This window comes from Emiliania huxleyi, assembly GCF_000372725.1.
Source record: "Emiliania huxleyi CCMP1516 unplaced genomic scaffold EMIHUscaffold_47, whole genome shotgun sequence".
Taxonomy (NCBI): Eukaryota; Haptophyta; order Isochrysidales; family Noelaerhabdaceae; genus Emiliania; species Emiliania huxleyi.
Window position 1 is genome coordinate 530213 of NW_005198467.1, and position 18796 is coordinate 549008.

General features: G+C 68.4%; 2 protein-coding genes across 2 annotated transcripts; one reads left to right on the forward strand and one right to left on the reverse strand.

Annotated features, from left to right (window-relative positions):
- Positions 1–1003: 1003 nt before the first annotated feature.
- BIG1 (BIG1, ArfGEF of the BIG/SEC7 subfamily) lies at positions 1004–10196 on the reverse strand (the record flags this gene model as incomplete). The annotated part of the gene is made up of 23 exons (XM_005768126.1): positions 1004–1674; positions 1751–1780; positions 2296–2401; positions 2626–2863; positions 2943–2982; positions 3062–3214; positions 3313–3504; positions 3574–4047; positions 4250–4327; positions 4405–4527; positions 4601–4712; positions 4794–4945; positions 5028–5225; positions 6002–6205; positions 6360–6509; positions 6764–6796; positions 6940–7065; positions 7153–7578; positions 7730–7776; positions 7850–8366; positions 8643–9751; positions 9867–9915; positions 10074–10196. The coding sequence occupies 23 exons, from the start codon at positions 10194–10196 to the stop codon at positions 1204–1206; spliced, it is 5151 nt and encodes a 1716-aa protein (XP_005768183.1). The 3' UTR covers positions 1004–1203.
- A 3018-nt stretch (positions 10197–13214) lies between these two features.
- Positions 13215–15342, forward strand: EMIHUDRAFT_211310 (hypothetical protein; the record flags this gene model as incomplete). The annotated part of the gene is made up of 4 exons (XM_005768080.1): positions 13215–13263; positions 13423–13492; positions 13649–14660; positions 14806–15342. 4 exons carry the CDS (start codon positions 13215–13217, stop codon positions 15340–15342), a joined length of 1668 nt encoding a protein of 555 aa, XP_005768137.1.
- Between the last annotated feature and the right edge of the window lie 3454 nt (positions 15343–18796).

Consider the following 18796-nt stretch of genomic DNA (forward strand, 5'->3'; position numbering starts at 1 on the left):
TTGTTAATAGTAAGGTAAGGTAAGGTAAACGTCTCCACACACACAAAGTGGTGGGGCAAGGGGGGGCGACCCTCGCATCTCCACGCCCGGACACGGGCAGGAGCCCCACGGCATTCAAAGTGCAAGCACCGACCGGCCCGGTGCCAAACCCAATGGTCCTCTGCGAGCGGTCCTCCGTTGCAGTCACGCACACGCACACGCCATGCCGCACCGCGCGCCCGCCCACCGCCCCGCCCAGGCGGGAAAGAGACGAGGAGATGGGACAGCGAAGGAGGAGTACGAGCACGTATGGGAGAATAAAAATTTTTCCCCCTAAGGTGACCGGGGTATTAGGCACTGCGGCAGAGTCCCTTGTGAGTTTAGTGTGACGCCCAGCGAGGGGCGTGCCTCTCCATGATCGAATGCGCGGGTGCGCATTCACACACACAAAACACAAACAAACTCTCTCAAAACACACTCTCTCTCTTCACACACTCCAACTCCGGGATATTACGTCACGCAAAAGCAACTCAATTGCTTTTACGTGATTACGCGGCACGCGGCTATACGCGCCGAGAGCGCGGATTTGCTATTTGGGAGCAATTGCGATTGCATCGCTATTTCGGGCGTATCGGCGCGCCGACGCGGTCGCCGAAGTTTTGTAGTCTATTCTCTCTACTGACGTATTGGTTTCTGATAATATATTTTGTTTCCACATTCCAGTCACCCTAGGGCCGCACGCGCCGCGCGCCTCCTCCTTACCGCCCACGCACCCGACGGTGCGTGGAGCAGCACCGTGACTTCTAGCGACGTACGCTGCTCTTTGGTACTCTTAAAACGATCGTGTGGGCTGCGGCTGAGTGTGAGTCCTGAGCGTGACCTGAGACCTCCTTGGACCTTGCCGACCGAAGGAGGCTTGAAGGACCACGTGCGCTCTTGGGGATGTGAAGAGTTGCAAGAGAGCTCAAGCCCCATTCCTGCCCAAAACACATCTCTGTCCCCGGGGGATGCGTGTGTGCGTGTGGAGTGCTGTGCCAAAATCTAAAAACCAATATGGCGAAAACGACACTCCGGGGTGCGGCTCCCTCGGACACACACCGCGCCCTGCGTACTCTCTCTCTCGCCCCCGCGCCCCGGGGGGCTCACGGCTCAGCCCGGCGGAACCATCGCGGCCGTCAGCGGCAGCCGCCGCCCGCGCACCCCGCCCCACCGTGGCGGCCGCCCTCAGCTCGCCTCCGCCTGCAAGTGCGGCGCGACGCGCTGCGCAAAGAGCTCGCGCAGGACGGCGGCGATCTGCGGCGACTCGCAGTGGATGAGGTCGGCGAGCAGCGGGTAAAAGGCGGGCAAGTGCTTGCCGAACTGCGGCCCCGAAAAGGCGAGCAGGCCCTGCAGCAGCGTCACGACGTTCGGCGTCATCTCGGCCAGCGCGGTGGCGCAGAGCTCGCGCGCGGCCCCGTCGGCGCCCCCGACGGACCGCTCGCGCAACCGCAGGTAGTCGCGCAGCACGTGCAGGCAAAAGGAGACGAGGCGGTATTCTGCGGCGGCGGCGATCAGCTGCACGTGCCCTGCCGAGCCGAGCGGCGGCGGCGGCGCGCCCCGCTTGGGCGTGCCGGCCTGCGCCGCGGGCTCGAGCTTGTCGTGCAGCGAGAAGAGGACCTGGAGGTAGTACGACATCGCCTCGAGCCGCAGGTGCACCTGTGGACATGGTCTCGGACATGTCCGGGACGTGTCCGGGACGTGTCCTGGACATCGCGTCGAGCCGCAAGCGCACCGCCTCACCGAGCTCGGCCGGCGGCGGCGCCTGGAGGACGCAGCGGAGGGACGGCCGTCGGAGGGCCGAGCCGCGAGGGGCAGCCGCGTCGAATCGGGGGGGGGCGGCAGGGGAAAGGGGGGGGGGGGGGGAGGAAGCGGGAGCCCGGGTGAGGCCCAAAAAAGGACCAGCCCGCTCGATACCCTCGGACGGCGGCCCGGGGGGGGGGGGGGGCGACCCGCAATCGAACGGCGGCCGCCTCTCGGCTGCATCTCGACGACCTCCCACTGACCTCCCGGCGTACCCCCGGCGACCTCCCGACGACCTCCCGGCGACCTCCCGGCGATCTCCCGGCGACCTCCCGGCGACCTCCCGGCGACCTCCCGGCGACCTCCCGGCGATCTCCCGGCGATCTCCCGGCGACCTCCCGGCGATCTCCCGGCGACCTCCCGGCGACCTCCCGGCGATCTCCCGACGACCTCCCGGCGACCTCCCGGCGACCTCCCGGCGCTCTCCCCGGCGATCTCCCGGCGATCTCCCCGGCGATCTCCCGGCTACGTCCTCGCCGCCTCTCCGTCGAGCGCCGCCTGCAGCGTGCGCGACGCCTTGTCGTACATCGCGTGCATGCAGTTGAGCAGCCCCTCCACGTCAGCCAGCTTCATCGACGGGTACCTGCCGGCGCGCCGTTCGGGGGCTGTGAGGCGGGGAGCGCCCGTCCGAGGGGGCGGGGGCGGGGGGTGCCATCGGCTTGAGTGCTGGGTGCTGGCCACCCCGCGCGTGAGTCTAGATGAGGCGGGATTCCAGCGTGAGGGCGGTGCCGCTCCGCCCCGTCTCCTCGACCAGCCTCGCCCCATGCCCGCCCCGCCTCGCCCCTCGCTCCCCCGGGCGCGGCGCACATCGACTGCAGCAGCTGGTACACCGTCGAGAGCAGCAGCACCTGCAGCTCGTGCGGCCCCGAGCCCTCCGGCGCCTCCGCCTCCACCTTCGCCGAAACCTCGCGCAGCAGCGGCGACGCGGCGACGCCGTCCGCCGGCGGCGGCGGCGCGCCGTCGTACGCCTCGCCCGCCGACGCGTCGAAGCACGACTTGAGCTCGGCGCAGACGCGCGCCCACGTCTCTTGCGAGAATGTGGCGCCTGGGCGAGGGGTGGGTTCGGGTACCGTGGGGTAGGGGAGGGGTTCGGGTACCGTGGGGGGTAGGGGAGGGGTTCGCGCCCGTCTCGCGGACGAGCTGCAGCAGAGACTCGGCGGCGACCTACCTCGGGCGGCGGTCTCGGCTGGTCTCGGCTGGGCGCGCGCGGCCGAGCCGCGGCGTGCACGGTCGGCGGCGCGACCTGCGAGAGAGTCGCGTGGTGCGGCTGCTGCAGGCAGCGGGCGAGCAGCGCGATCACGTCCTCGCACAGCGGCGCGAGCAGGCTGTGCTGCGCGCAAAACGACCGCTCGAGCGCCGACAGCGCCGGCACTCCCGTCTCGTCGACCCACGCCGCCTGGTCCGGTAGGAAGTGTCTAGGAAGCGTCTCGGAAGCGTCTCGGAAGCGTCCACTAGGAAGTGTCTAGGAAGTGTCTCGTCGAGCCAGCCGCCCGCCTGGTGCGCCGTCAGCGGGGGGCCCGACTCGGACGGCGCGGCGGCGAAGATCGGCAGGACGAGCTCCCCAAAGGCGCGCACGCCCAGCGGCGAGTGCAGCGCGCCGCCCGGCGCGAGCTCGACGTCCGCGCACCCAAAGAGCGCCGACAGCGCGGCGGCGCGCACCGCCGGCTTGGGGTGCGTGCCGACCGCCTAAAAAAGAAAGGGGCCCAGCTAAAAAAAGAAACGCGGCGCGCCGGCTTGCGGTGCGTGCCGCTCGGCCTCGGCCAGCGACTCGAGGAGCGGCCACCACAACCTCTCCGCGGGACCGAGGTCGAGCGGCGCCGGGGAGCCGCCCCCGCCCTCGCCGCCCGCCGGCGCCGGCTCGCCGCCCGCCGCGCCGCCCGCCGCGCCGCCCGCCGCGGCCCCCGTGGCGCCGTCTGCGGCGGCGGCGGCGTGCAGCAGCTTCGCATAGTCGGCGAGGCAGTGCGCGGCGGAGAGGGCGATGTCGACGTGCGGCCGCTGGCGCAAGTAGCCCGCGATGCAGCTGACTCCCTCCGCGTGGTGGTCGCCGATGAGGGCAAAGTGCTCTCTGACGGTGTCTCTGGCGAGGTCGAAGCCCGCCTTTGCCACCGAGGAGAGCGGGTCGGCGGCGGCGAGGGAGAGGACGCCAAACAGCGACGACCAGCCGGAGCGGATCGAGCGCGCGCGCGACTGGACCATGTGGCCGAGGCAGACGAGAATCAGGTCGCGCACCTGTGGGCGGGAGAAGGTCCGAGAGGGGTCCGAGAAGGGTCCGAGAGGGGTCCGAGAGGGGTCCGAGAAGGTTCCGAGAAGGGTCCGAGAGGGGTCCGAGAGAGGAGGGGTCCGAAAGGGTCCGAGAAGGGTCCGAGAAGGGTCCGAGAGGGGGTCAGGCGAGGCAGGTGTGTGTGTGGGGGGGGGGAGCGTCCCCGCGCGCCTCGACCGACTTAGCGGCACCCATCAGGTCCTGGAAGGGCTTGAGGAACTCGCGCTGGAACTGGTAGTTGAGCAGCTCCTACTCTCGGGCAGAGGGGGACGGCTCCCCGCGGGCGGCCGCGACTCGGCGCTGGAGCGGGCGCGGCGCAGCCGCTCCTCGCGCTCCAGAAACTTGGTTGCCAGCTGGCGCAGAGAGTCGACGGCGTACATTGCGATCGAGAGGTTGGGGTGCTGCCCCACCTCGGCGAAGAACTCGGAGAGCACCTCCCAGATGCGGGCCTATTGAGAGGAGCCGAGATGGCCCGAGAGTGCGCGAGGCAGCGGCGGGAGAGGCACTTTGCCGGCGGCGCGCCCACACGAGCCGCACGCGCGACATGTTGTAGTACGCAACCTCGACGATCTTCTGCAGCGAGTACACCTGCGGGTCGCCCGCCGCGTCGAGCTCCTCGCGCGAGACGGCGCACCTGTTGACAGCGCGGCGCTGTGAAGGAGGCGCCGCTCCAACCGCCCCCCCCCCCCCCCCCCTTCCCGGCGGGGCGGCGCGCAAGTGCGTGACGAACTCGACGATGGCGTCCGCGTTGAGCTGCGCCGAGCCCGAAAAGATGCGGTCGATCGCGACCACGTCCACGCTGTCCACCATCGTCGCAGAGTTGACCGCCTCCACCTCCGCGTCCTTGGACGAGTTTCGCACGCGCGCCTAGAACAGCGGAGTCGACCCGCCGCCGCGTCACGCTGCTGTGAGGGGGAGCCAGGCTCCGACCGGCGTCCGGCACGCGCGCCGGCTGGATCAGGATGGACTGCTGCCTCGCGGTGAGCCGGCCCGATGGCGGAGAGACGAGGCCCGGCGCGCCGGGCGGCGGCAGGCCGGCGGCGCCGTTGGCGCCGGCGCGCGCCGCCGGGAAGAAGATGGACGCGTCGGTCTTTGCGCCGGTGCCGATCATGTGCAGCCGCTGGAACTCGGAGAGACACTTGAGCACCTGCGGACGAGAGGAGCCGTGGGGAGCCGCGAGGAGCCGCGAGGAGGCGAGAGGAGGCGAGAGGAGGCGAGAGGAGGCGAGAGGAGGCGAGAGGGGCCGAGAGGAGCCGAGAGGAGGCGAGAGGGGCCGAGAGGGGTCGAGAGGAGCCGAGAGGAGGCGAGAGGAGCCGAGAGGAGGCGAGAGGAGGCGAGAGGAGGCGAGAGGAGGCGAGAGGAGGCGAGAGGAGGCGAGAGGAGCCGCGAGGAGGCGAGAGGAGGCGAGAGGGGCCGAGAGGAGGCGAGAGGAGCCGAGAGGAGCCGAGAGGAGGCGAGAGGAGCCGAGGTGAGCCGAGGTGAGCCGAGGTGAGCCGAGATGAGCCGAGAGGGGCCGAGAGGGGCCGAGAGGAGGCGAGAGGAGGCGAGAGGCGCCGAGAGGAGCCGAGAGGGGCCGAGAGGAGCCGAGAGGAGGCGAGAGGGGCCGAGAGGAGCCGAGAGGAGCCGAGAGGGGCCGAGAGGAGCCGAGAGGAGGCGAGGTGAGCCGAGGTGAGCCGAGGTGAGCCGAGGTGAGCCGAGATGAGCCGAGAGGAGCCGAGAGGGGCCGAGAGGAGGCGAGAGGAGGCGAGAGGAGCCGAGAGGGGCCGAGAGGAGGCGAGAGGGGTCGAGAGGAGGCGAGAGGAGCCGCGAGGAGCCGCGAGGAGGCGAGAGGAGGCGAGAGGGGCCGAGAGGAGCCGAGAGGAGGCGAGAGGGGCCGAGAGGGGTCGAGAGGAGCCGAGAGGAGCCGAGAGCAGACTGGAGCACCTGCGCCCAGGCCCCGCCGAGGTGGTCCCCATCGGTGAGCGCGAGCGAGAGGATGGTCTTGAAGGCCTCGATGTTGCGGCCGCCCATCGTCTTGCCAGAGTCGAGGTAGGTGTACTTTGCGAGCATCGTCACGAAGGCGTCGCGCTCCGTCGCCATCCCAAACTCGGCGGCGATGTGCACCGCGTTGGCAAACCCGCGCATGACCTGGAGACGCACCTCCTTCTGAAGCTCGAGGGTAGAGGCGAGGTGCGCGCGGTTGGGTGGGTGGGTGGGTGGGTGTGTACGCGTGTACGTGTGCGTGCGTGCGTGCGTGCGTGCGTGCGTGCGTGCGTGCGTGCGTGCGTGCGTGCGTGCGTACCAGCGCGACCAGCTCGACGGGGACGGCGTCGTCGTACCGCTCCTCCATGATTGTGGACCATGAGGCGAGCAGCGCGCACCAGCAGGCCTCGAACATCGGCCGCGCGTGCTCGACGTTGCGCGACGAGTGGTACACGGCACGCTTGCGCGCCTAGTACCATACCTCCAGAGTACCGAATCCAGTGTGGGCTCAGCCCCGTGGGTGGTGTGGTACACGGCGCGCTTGCACGCGCCTGCGTCATGGACACGCAGTGCATTCAGAGCACCGCGTGAACACGAGGGGGGCTACGAATACAGTGAGTGCCCGCACAGCGGCAGTGAGTGCCCGCACCGCGGCAGTGCGTGTCCTCTCGAGCGCGAGTGTTCGAGCACAAGACTGCGTCTTCCGCTTCTAGGTGTGCGCGCCTTAGCCTTGAAGAGCTCCTGGGACTCCTTGACCTGCAGCAGGGCGCGGGCGGCGGGCGGGCGGTCGGCTGGGGCACGGGTCGAGCGCTTGTCTCGGACGCGTCTCGGAGGCGTCTCGGAGGTGTCTCGGACGCGTCTCGGACGCGTCTCGGACGTGTCTCGGACGTGTCCCGCACCATGATGGCCGACTCGAGGTTGAAGAGCTTCGAGCGCGACGTGCGCGCGGCGTCGCTCGACGCCGCCGCCGCGCGCCGCTCGTGCTCCATCATCTCCTTGATCTTGATCTCGTTGGTCGTGATGGCCTGTGCGGAAGCGACTCGGAGGGTGGGTTCGGGGACCGTGGGGTAGGGGAGGGTGGGTTCGGTTTCCGAGGGGTAGGGGAGGGTGGCCTGGTAGAGCGACTCGAGGAAGGGGGTCGGCAGGTCGCCAGAGTCGTTGATGCCGCGGTTCATGTTGACAAACTCCTGCTGCGTCATCTTTTTCTTGATCTGCGACGAGTGCGCGTCCGTGTTGAGCATGATGAGAGAGTAGGCGAGCACGTACGCCGTGTCCGCGTTGGCGAAGACGCCCTCGTTCTGCGAGCAGTACCGCTCGGCGAACTTCTCCATCATGCGGTCAATCTTCTGCGCCTCGCCCGGCAGCCAAAAGTGCGTGAGGAAGCGGCGCAGCGCCTGGTCAAACGTGAGGTTCGCAAAGTCGATCGAGTCGACGTAAGCGTACAGCACCTGCTTGCAAAAGTCCTCGCCCTCGCCCAAGTAGTCGCCGACGGCTCTCTTGTCGAGCCCGTCGGTCTCGCGCAGGAAGCGCGCCACGGCCTGCGGCGTGGAAAACCCGACATGAGGGCGGGAGAACGGCGTCGTGCAGCGTGTTCAGAGCACCGCGTGAAGACAACGGAGAAGAATACAGTGAACTCAGCCGAATACGGTTGGATACAAGAATACGTGTTGCGCTTCTGTGCGCCAATGCCTGCGGCGTGTCCTCGAGCCCGCACACTTCGCGCAGGTAGCGGATGCCTACTCAAGGAGTGGGCCATGTAGGCCGCTTCACAACTGGCCGACCACTCCTCCGCGCAGGCGGCGGCTGTACCGCGCTTCGGCTTCATGTTGAACTTGATGACGCCCTCGTGCACCTCGTGCTTGCGGTGGAACATCGCCTCGAAGTCCACCGACTCGCGCGACGCAACCACCGCCGTCACCTCGCCGCCCGCCTCGCCGCCGCCCGGGCTCTGCCCCGCCTCGCCCGCAGCCTCGCCGCCGCCGCGGTGCACGGGCGACGGCTCCGGCCCCACCATCGACACGGAGCTGCTGTCGGCGATCGAGGGCGGCCGCTGGCCCACTGGCGTCACCGCCGCGCCGGCGCCCTCCGCCTTGACGTCGCGCTCCCACGCGACCATCGAGTCGGCGATCGCGACCAGCGTCTCGAGCGCGAGCTGCTTGAGCTGCGCGTCCTGCTCGGTCGTCTCGGAGAGGGCCTGCAGGGTGAGGGTGAGGCGCGAGAGGCCGTCGCACATCGAGGTGAAGATGCCCTTCCCCTCGAGGTCGCAGTCGTAGTTGAGGAACAGGTCCACCATGAGCTGCGGCTCCGCGACGAGCACGCGCAGCGCCTGAGCGGGCGCGCGCAAGGGTCTTGCGCAGGGCTCGTTCGAACGGCTGGCTCGCCTCGTGTGCTCCCCCCCGCGCCCGCGCCCGCCCGTCGCGAATCGGACGGCGCGCGGTGCGGCGAGGCAGCGCGCGGCACCGGGCCGCGAGAGGGTGGATCCAGCGAGGGTGGTGCGCTAATCTCTCGGCAACTCTCGGCAGCGCGCGGCACCGGGCCGCGAGAGGGTGGATCCGCTAATCTCGGCTAATCTCTCGGCAACTCTCGGCTTACTCTCGGGTACCTGGATGGTGAGCCGCTTTTGCGGCCCCGACGAGTTTGAGGACTCTAGGATGCGGAGGAGGATGTTGGAGAAGAAGACGCCGATCTCCGACTTGAGGTGCGCCTTGAAGTACTTGATCAGCGTCACGAAGATGTCGAGGGAGAGCTGCAGGATGGCAGGGATGGGCGAGACGCCATTCTTCAGCAGCGAGAGGCAGAGGTACTGCCGGATGGCCCACACAAACTTTTCGCCGCCGCGGAAGCGCTCGCCGGAGGAGGCGATGATCGAGTAGAGGAGCTGCAGCGAGAGCAGCTTTGAGCGCAGCTCGATCGAGTCGTCGGCGGGCAGCGGCTCGGGGAGCGGCTTCATCGAGAGCTTGCACAGCGAGCGAAACACGAGGAACGCGTCCTTCTGCGCCATCGAAGATGCGCCCGGCGACTCGAGGCGCGCAAAGACGACGTCGAGCATCTGGGTGAGCGTGGCGTTGGCGGTCTTTTGGATGGTGCCGTTCTTCGAGACCAGGTAGATGTAGAAGCACGTCTTGACCGCGAGCAGCAGCGTCGTGTCGTGCACCGCGGTGACGGCCGAGGTGACGGCGGTGTTGACGGCCTGCACAATCTGCAGCTGCACCTCCTTGTCCTCCTCGTCCTTGCACGAGCAGATGGTCTCCATCACCACGTCCACGAAGGGCTTCTCGCCCGCGACCTTGCCGCGCACGTACCCGTACGCGATGATCTTCTGGATGCAGTGCAGCGACACCTCCATGATGCGCGGCAGCTTTGACTCGCAGGCGAGCCGAAGCGGCACAAAGTAGCGGTCCGTGCCCGGCACGGGAGCGACGTCGTCGAGGGCCATGCGCGCCGCGGCGGCGGCCGTCCCGTCGGGATCCGCGTCGTGGTCCGGCGAGGAGAAGCTCGGCGTCGCAGGCTCGCGGCCCGACGGCGCCGGCGAGAGGATGGCGGCGGCCTCGGCGCCAGCGCCGCCCTCCTCCGCCTCGACCGCCGCAGCCGCCTCAGCGCCCGCCGCGGCCTGCTGCAGCTGCGCGGCGCTCGGCGTGGGCCCGGTCGGCGACGGCGCCGCGAGGTCCGCCTCCGCCGGCAGCTGGCCGTCGCCGACGGCCTTGAGCTCCTCTGCAGCCAGAGGGGGGGAGCGGTGCTGAGCGCTGGCGCACGCGGGGGCGCCGTGGGGCCCCTCTTGGTGGGCAGTGGCGCTGCGAGGCGCCGCGCGCGCGGCGGCGACGCGCACCGATCACTTCGATGCAGGCCTTGCGCAGCTCGGTGTACTTTTTTGGCGCCTGAGAGCGTGCAGAGAGGCGGGGCCCTCGTCAGTGGCGCCAAGTGCGTGCGCGAGCCGGGTCGGCGCGCGGCGCCAGAGAGGCGCTGGAGAGAGCGCCCGGCCTTGGAGGCGAGGAGGGACCGACGCCGCGAGAGGGCAGGTGTGTGTGAGGCTCGCCTCTCTGAGGATCTTCTGCAGCGCGCGGCTGACGAAGATGTGCAGCGTCTTCTGCTCGAGCGGATCGGCGACAGGGGCGGTGCGCGAGGGCCCGGCAGCGGCCGTGCGAGTCTCCGTCGTCATCGGCGCTGGCGGCGGGTGCGCTGGCCTGTGTAGAGCTGCTCAGCACCGCTGGCAGCAGCGGCGCTCGTAGAAACTCTGTGAGGCGGAGACGATTTTTTCTTTTTTTTGAGAGCGCCTTCGTTGTTAATAGTACAAACCCAATGGTCCTCTGCGAGCGGTCCTTCGTTGCAGACGCACACACGCACACGCCGCGCCGCACCGCGCGCCCGCCCACCGCCCCGCCCAGGCGGGAAAGAGGTGGGGAGATGGGACAGCGAAGGAGGAGTACGAGCACGTATGGGAGGGTTCAGTAATGCGCCACGCTGCCCGGCGTTTCTCACTTTCCGGGACAGCCCCGCCCTTGTGAGGCAGGAAAGTGACGGCTACCCCGTACGCGCCTGCTGCTCTACTCGTCGCCGACCGCCCATTCCCCCCTCCTCGTTCCCCCCTCGAATGCTCCGGACCCCGACAAGCCGCCCGACGTTGGGCCTCTGCCCCGCACGCCCCCGCCCCTCGCTCACACCCCGGCCCGACACGCACTCTGCCCCGCACGCCCCCGCCCCTTCTGCCCCTCGCCCACACCCCGGCCCGACACGCACATACAAGACAAACCCGGCGTCCTGCTCTCAAAAGAAAAAGAAAAAAAGGGAATGAGGAGACCAGCGGGGGAGACTCCCCGCCTATGCAAGCCCAAGAGAGGGGCCGCCATCGCCGAAGCTGTGCCAAAGCATAACTCCAAAACCCGCAGCGGCCCAGGGGGCCTTGGGGGCAGCCTGCCGGACCGTCGCTGCACGGGGCTAGGCACCAGAAGACGAGTGGAATTGATGGATTGGGCTGGTGTCCGTGCCTCCCCTCTATACGTCAGAGTGGGACCTACGCCGCGCCGGGTAAGGGGCGCGCCCGGTCCTCGACGGAGCCGCGCGCCCCAAACGACCCAGGCGGTGAGTAGTCGTCCTCGAACCTTCGACTTGTAGTCGCCCGTGGTTAGCGCCCCTCCTCCCTCGCCCGTCCCTACTCGTACTGCTCTCGGGGCGCCCGCGGCATCTCGCCGCCCATCTTTGGCCACGCGTTGTAGTCGAAGATGGCGGCGTTGCGCCTCGCGACGATGGCCGAGTGCACTTGCAGGAAGCGCTTGCGCTCGCCACTGACCCGCCATCGTTCGCTGTCGGAGGACGCCTTAGCGGCCTTGATGTCGAAGTTGGTGTTGAACCACGTCGCCGCCTCGTGCCCGATGCCGCCGCGCGTGCTCGCCGCCCACGTCATAAAGTCGCAGTTTTTGGCGTCGCACGCCGCTGCCTTGGCCTTCCGCTTCGTCTCCTCGGCGTAGTCGGTGGCTAGGCGCTTGCCGCTCGCCAGCGGGCGCAGCTTGTCATGGTGCACCGCGGTGACGCACGTGCCGTCGTACACCACGGCGCGTGCCGACTCTGCATAGTTGCCGAAGACGCCGTCGCCCCGCTGGTACGGGTTGGTGTCCGGATCGTGCGCCCGCGTCGGGTCCCTGCAGCCGAGCCTCACTTCCATGACCTTTGCCGAGGCGCCGAAGGCGCGGGCGACGTTCGTGACGTGGGTGTTGAGGGACGTGTGCCCCGTGGCCAGCCAGCCGCCGTAGTTGCACCCGTCCCAGTGCGTACCGTTGAGGTGCTCGAAGAGCGACAGCGTGCGCGGCACTCGCGCTTCGCCGATGTCGCACGGGACGCATCCCGTTAGCCTCGTGCGGTGGTAGATGCACACCGAGTTAGGGCCCACGCCGACGCAGCGCGTGGCGAGGGTGATGGCGCCCTTTGGGTGGTTGAGGTAGCCCTGCGCCTCGTGGAGCCACGCCTTGTCGTTCAGCTCGACGTCCTTGTGGACGACGTCGATGCCGAGCACCGCGCCCGCCCCGAGTTGCTTCGTGGAGCGGAAGTGCGCTCGCGTCGCCGGGTGTACCTTCGGGTCGTTGACGATAGCGTCGAACATGTCTTGCTGCAGGGCGTTGTTGGCGACGTGTTCGAGAGAGCGCCCGTTGTTTTTCTTTTCCTCTCCAGTGCTCCCATTTGTTTGCTGTGTGTCTTGTGAGCTTGTTTGTGTCTGTGTGTCGCTCGTGCGTGTCGTCATCATCTGTCCAGCACCTCCAACATCAGGCTTCCCTGAGCGTCACAGCTCGGTGATCGCGCCGGCCGGACACCACTGTAACGTCCGTTCCGGGCATTTGAACGCGACTTTCGGGGGCAAAGTCATGGGCTCTATGGCTCAGACTGGACTCCTCTTGGTCCCTTCTCGCTTCTGATGCCCTAGGCCACACCTGGGTGGGCCTTACCGTCGGGTACTTATTTTAAGACGAGGTAAACAGCAATAGATCCGGCCCTCAAGCGGCCTAATCGATACCCAGCCCTCACGGAATCGGTCCCTCGTTGTACAGCAATCGATCCTTTTGCAGTGCCCGTCCTGCCAAACTTGCCGAGAATCGGTCCCCCACCCAGGTCACCTGTGGCGCGAAGCTCATGTCTCCCGCCCTCGGCGCGCCGACCGCGCAGCGGCGGCAGACCACCCTCCGTCCGGTTCGAGGGGCGCCTGGGGCTGAGCGGGCTGCCTCCGCCAGAGTTTGGCTCGCCCACCGGCTGGCTGTCACCCTGCCACGGGTCGCAAGCCCTCTGCCGGCCGGAGCGCAGGCTGCGCAGGCTTCCAGCAATTGGTCCCTTGGCAAGCGCGAATCGGTCCCCCTGGCTCCAGGAACTGATCCGGCACTGCACCCGGATCTATTGCTGTTTACCTCGTCTTAAAATAAGTACCCGACGGTACCTGGGGCGCTAGGGGGCGGGCAGGGTTTGCCCCCCCAAACTGGCCCGAAGAATCTTACCTTGTTTTGTTTTCTTGCTGAGTTTGGTGGGAAGGGGCTTGAGGGGCGGCCGCAACAACGATTTGCGGGAAGAAATCGCTCGCATCCGCGCGAGGCGCTCCCGCGTTGTCCCCGCCCTCGCGCCTCGGCCTTGCTGATCGCAAGGACCATCAGCGCGGCCCATACCACATTCCGGGAAAGTTGGAACCCAGACGCCAGCTCGAATGGCCGGATGCGTCGTGGCAGACCTCCTCTCGGTCACGGTCCCGCACGGTTGCGGCCCGGGGCAGACTCTCCGGCTCTCCACTCCGGCGGGGATGCTGCGCGCCATCGTCCCTCCCGGCTACTTCCCGGGCTCTGTCTTCAACGTCCGGCCGCCGCCCCAGCCGCCGCCCGCCGCGCCGCTTGGTGCTGCGCCCGCTCCGCCGGCAGGGGATCCACCTCCTTCGGCCCTGGCCAGCGCAGTCGTCGCGGCCTTGGCGGGCGAGATAGACCCGGCTCTGTCCAGAGTTGCCGAAGTGTCAAGGGCGGCGTCGGCGAGGGCGGCGGCAAGGGCGGCGGCGAGGGCGGCGGCGAGGGTGGCGGCGGCGACGGCAGCGGCAAGGGCGGCGGCCAGCGGCGAGGCGGCCGTGCCCGTGCCTGGCAGTCGGGCCGCTAGGAAAGCAGCGGCGGCGAAGCTTGCACGGCAGAGTCACAAAAAAGCGCTCGCAGACCTTGCGGCCACGATCTCGGCGAGACGACGGCGCGTGAACGTGCTCAAGTGCAGGAAAAAGGACTATGCGGCAGCGGCTGCCGCACACTTGGTCCGTGGGTTTCAGGAACATTTGGATCCCGGCCGCTGGAGGATGCTAACGACGTGGCTCGAGCGCTCACCGACGCTAGCAGCAGCTCTGCAAGCGGCGACAGGCGACTTGGTGGATGGCGAGGACGGCAGTGAGGCGGAGGCGGCGGAGGCGGTGGCAGGCCTAGCGCGTGCTCCGGCGCAAGCGCTGGGGCGGGCACCGCTCGTGGAGGGCGGCGGGAAGGGGAACGGCGTGGTGGTATCCGTCGCCGCAACCGTCGTGGATGACGACGCGTCGGACGCCGGCTCCTCGGGCAGCGCCGCGTGGGTCGACGCCGAGGCCATTGAGGTGGACGCCGACGAGGCAATCGGCGCGGCGGGCGGTGCGTCCGAGCTCTTCATCGCCGCCTCCGCCACGCCGCCGCCGCCCGCCGGCTGGGAGTGGCCGCGCAAAGGGGACGAGATTGAGGTGGATGAGGACGGACTGTCGACCGTGTGCCGCCGTGCGACCGTCACGGCCGTCATGGCGGATGGCTGGTTCCAGGCGGTGGCCCGCTCGCCGTCCGATGAGGCAGTCTGTCACTGGTTCACGTGGCGCGAAGAGGGCACCGACTGGCGGCGTGCGGCGCCCTCTCCTCTGGCGACGTCTGCACCGCTCAGCGCGCCACGAGGGCGGCTCTGCGGCAACACGCACGAGCGCGTCGGCGGCGCCTTTGGGTGCATTCTGCCGGCAGGCCATGCCGGGCCGCATGACTACGCGCCGCGGAGAGAGCGGCGCTCCGCAAAGCGGCCGCTCGATGCATCGGCGACAGCCGGCCCGGCGTGCCGGCGAGCCTTGCATCTGGCTGTGGTGTCTGAAACCGCACTTGTCTCGATGCATCGGCGTGTGGTGCCTCAGTGGGAGCCCCGAGCGGTGGCGACGGAGGCGGAGGCTGCGGTGGGGGCTGCGGTGGAGGGGGCGGAGGCACTGCGTGGCGACGACGAGGTGGAGGTGGAGGTGGAGCAGGAGTCGGAGTCCGAGGTTGCCATCGAAGCTGATCGTGCGCCGCGTGGGCCAGTCGACGGGCTGTCAGATCAACTTTCCGCAGTCGCACGCCGAACTCCTCAGCAAAGCTAGCGATAAGCTGCAGCTTACGACGCCGGCGACGCTCTGCTTCACTGAGACGGGCGATTTGGTCCTCGCCGATGACTTTGAGACCATTGAGAGCGGTGACACGACCTATGTCTCGTGCGGCGAGCCCTGGGTGCCGCCTGAGCAAGCCACACAGGGCTTTGCGAAGCGCAAGCACGGCCTGCTCAGTGAGCTCGCGCAGGACGGCAAAGTGAGCCTGCACGATGCAGACGCAGCAATCCAAGACCGCATCAAGAATGAGGCGTCGCCCATCCTCAACAAGGCGTGCGATGCGACCAAGCACACCGTGCTGCTCCGCCTCGGCGACCAGGGATGCAAGTGGGGCTACGAAGCGATGGAGAGCGCAGTCTCCCCCGCGTTCGACTCGCTGCTCGAAACCGAGCCGCTGTTCAAAGATGTGCTCGCTGAGGCGGTGCCGTGGGGCGGGGTTGTGGAGTAGAATTCGCGGAGTCACACACCTTCTTTTTTGGCGCGTGCTAGCACAATCACAGGCACACCACTAAGAACGGCAATGCTAAGAACGGCAATGCACTTAGCTCCGTGCACAATGCCGCTCTCCCCGCACGCTAGCTCGTTCACCGTCTGCCACGCCTCGAAAAAAGAAAAAATAACAGTAAGAAAAAGACCAAGAAAAAGAATTCGCGCTGCCACACCTCCGCGGCCTTTTTTTACTGTTTTCTTGCTGAGTTTGGTGGGAAGGGGCTTGAGGGGGCGGCCGCAACACGATTTGCGCGATGAAATCGCACGCCACCGCGCTCGAGCGAGATTCAATCTCTCTCCGCGCTCGAGTTGCTTTTACGTGACGTAATACTAGGCACTCTGCCGCAGCGCCTAATACCCCGGTGGACCACGCGTCGCCTTATGCGTTCGTAGGTCGCTTCGCATCTCCTCCACCGCTGGCAGCGCACCGCTGCATCTTGGAGCACTTGGAGTGCAGTCATTAACCTCACATCCAGGGCCGGAGAGCTGAGAAGCGCACCCAGCGAGCCGGATGATCGGCATCGGGCTACGGGCTAGAGAGCCCTGACCCCTAGCTAGGGGGGGTGCGCATTCGCAGGGCAAGGGCCTTAAAGTAAACACGGGTCTCCGAGGGTTAGCTCCGCGCTCCAGGTTTCCCCTAGCAGCAGAACGCCCCCTCTACTCGGAGCTAGTAAACACTCGACACGGACTCGACGCCCATCCACACCCGGCACCTCACCACACCGGGCCCCTCTTCGAGGTCTCCCAACTTTCACTCCGGGGCGTCTTCCCCCACCTCTCGGTCCTTCCTCCTGGCCGCATCCCGATAGTTGTGCGATGGGCGCGGGGCCCGACCTCCCCTCCTAGCCTTTTTCGGCTGCGGCCCCGCCGCCGTCTCGTCTTCTCTGCCTGATCCTGTTGACTCCGCCTCCGGCGATCCCACGCCCGACTCCCCGGGTGAGGGCGGCGGCATCACTCGTCGCCACTCCTCTCCGGGAGGTCGGGCCGGCTCTCCCCGGTCAGCGAGTCGCGCCCGCACCCGTGGCCTCTCTATCGTTCTCGGCTCGCCCTCCCCTTCCTCCTGCTCCTCACTAAACTCGGGAAGGCGCGGTCCCTTTTGTCGTGAGTCACGGCGGTCTATCCAACGCCGCGACGGGTCTACCCCTGGCGGGCTCACACGGCCCGGTTCCACTCGCAGAGGCCGAGTCAGCTCGACTCTCACCTCCTCCGAGAGTTGACCCCAAGCCCCCCCCGGGGCCCTCCGGCCACGGCCCTCCGGTTCGCCGGCGGGTCCGTTATCGTATTGCGGCGACTCCCCTCCCCCAGCTCCTCCTCTCGGGTACTCCAGCCTCCGGTGGGGCGGCTCCGGATCCCTCTGATTATTCCGAGTGGGGCCACACGGTGGCGGCTCCGCCGGCGGCGGGGGTGGAGGCGGAGGCGGGGGTGGCGGGCACGGTGGCGGCCCTCGCGGCCAACGCGCCTGGTGTGGAGCCGCTGGGGCGGCCCCACGATCCTGCAGCCGTTCCAGCGGCGGGGGCGGAAGTGGCAGCGTGGGTGGCGGAAACAGTGGCGGCACTGGCGGCCGCACCGCCTGGTATGGGGCCTCAGAGTTGGCCCCTCGACCCAGCGGTTGCTCCAGCGGCGGGGGCGGAGGCGGTGGTGGTGGGGGTGGACCTGGTGGCGGAGCCAGCCGCCCCAACTCCACGAGCGGGGCTTCGGGGGCGGCCCCTTGCCCCCGCGGCCGTTCCAGCCGTGGTTCCACGCGTCGGCCGTCCACCCCGCTCGTGGGGGGGGGCCTAGCTCTCGTCTCCCCTCGGGGAGGGGGGGGGGGCAGGGCCCGGATTCGTCGACGGCCCCGCCTCTCCCCCCTCCCGCTCCGCATCAGGCCGCAGACTGCGCAGTAGTCGCGTCGCCTCCCCCCTCGCCCGGTCCTTCTCGATTCGGTCCCGCACCGCCCGGATATCAAAGGCCGAGTTGTGTTCGGACAGTGGGCCCGCCGATGCCACACGCCTCTTCACACAGCAGGCGTACGCCTTCAGCGCCTGTCTCCCCGACGACGTCGGTCCTGGTGCAATATCGTTGACGAGGTAGTCCTCCCCTTCCCACCGGAAAACCTGTCCAAGAAGATCTGTCGAGCCGACCAGTCGTTTAGCCAGGCCCCGCACCTCTCGTGCCTGTACTGGCCTGAGCACGCCGGTGCTGGCCGCGAACGACAGACCGATCGCCCTAAGTTCCGCCAGGACTGCCTTCTCGCCCGCCACCGCGGCCTCTTGATCCCTCTCGGCTTCTCGGATCGCATCCCGTCGTTGTCTCACCCTGTCTGCTGCCGGCACGAACCTCACCGGGCTGTCTCGTGTCCTTTGTGGCAGAGTCCGTGTCGGGGAAGGCCGACCCGCAGGTGCGGCCCCGGCTCGGGATGCGCTCGCCTGTTGCGGCGGCTGTCCCCCCCTCGCCGCCAACCCGCCTCCTTTCCTCCTCTTCTCACGGACCACAGGGGCTGCGCAACAAAAGCACACGAACACTCCCTGTCCCTGCATGGCGTGGCGCAGGCGCACCCTCATCCCCTCCTCCGCTCCTCCTTCCACCCGCTCAGAGATTCGTTCCAGGATGGCGCTAACCACCTCTTCGGCCACTTTCGCAGCCGCAAGTCCGTCTTTCGGCTTCACGTGGAACAGTGTGCATCAAAAAGAAATCGATCGCCCGCGCGCTCCCGCGTTGTCCCCGCCCTCGCGCCTCGGCCTTGCTGATCGCAAGGACCATCAGCGCGGCCCATACCACATTCCGGAAAAGTTGGAACCCAGACGCCAGCTCGAATGGCCGGATGCGTCGTGGCAGACCTCCTCTCGGTCACGGTCCCGCACGGTTGCGGCCCGGGGCAGACTCTCCGGCTCTCCACTCCGGCGGGGATGCTGCGCGCCATCGTCCCTCCCGGCTACTTCCCGGGCTCTGTCTTCAACGTCCGGCCGCCGCCCCAGCCGCCGCCCGCCGCGCCGCTTGGTGCTGCGCCCGCTCCGCCGGCAGGGGATCCACCTCCTTCGGCCCTGGCCAGCGCAGTCGTCGCGGCCTTGGCGGGCGAGATAGACCCGGCTCTGTCCAGAGTTGCCGAAGTGTCAAGGGCGGCGTCGGCGAGGGCGGCGGCAAGGGCGGCGGCGAGGGCGGCGGCGAGGGTGGCGGCGGCGACGGCAGCGGCAAGGGCGGCGGCCAGCGGCGAGGCGGCCGTGCCCGTGCCTGGCAGTCGGGCCGCTAGGAAAGCAGCGGCGGCGAAGCTTGCACGGCAGAGTCACAAAAAAGCGCTCGCAGACCTTGCGGCCACGATCTCGGCGAGACGACGGCGCGTGAACGTGCTCAAGTGCAGGAAAAAGGACTATGCGGCAGCGGCTGCCGCACACTTGGTCCGTGGGTTTCAGGCACATTTGGATCCCGGCCGCTGGAGG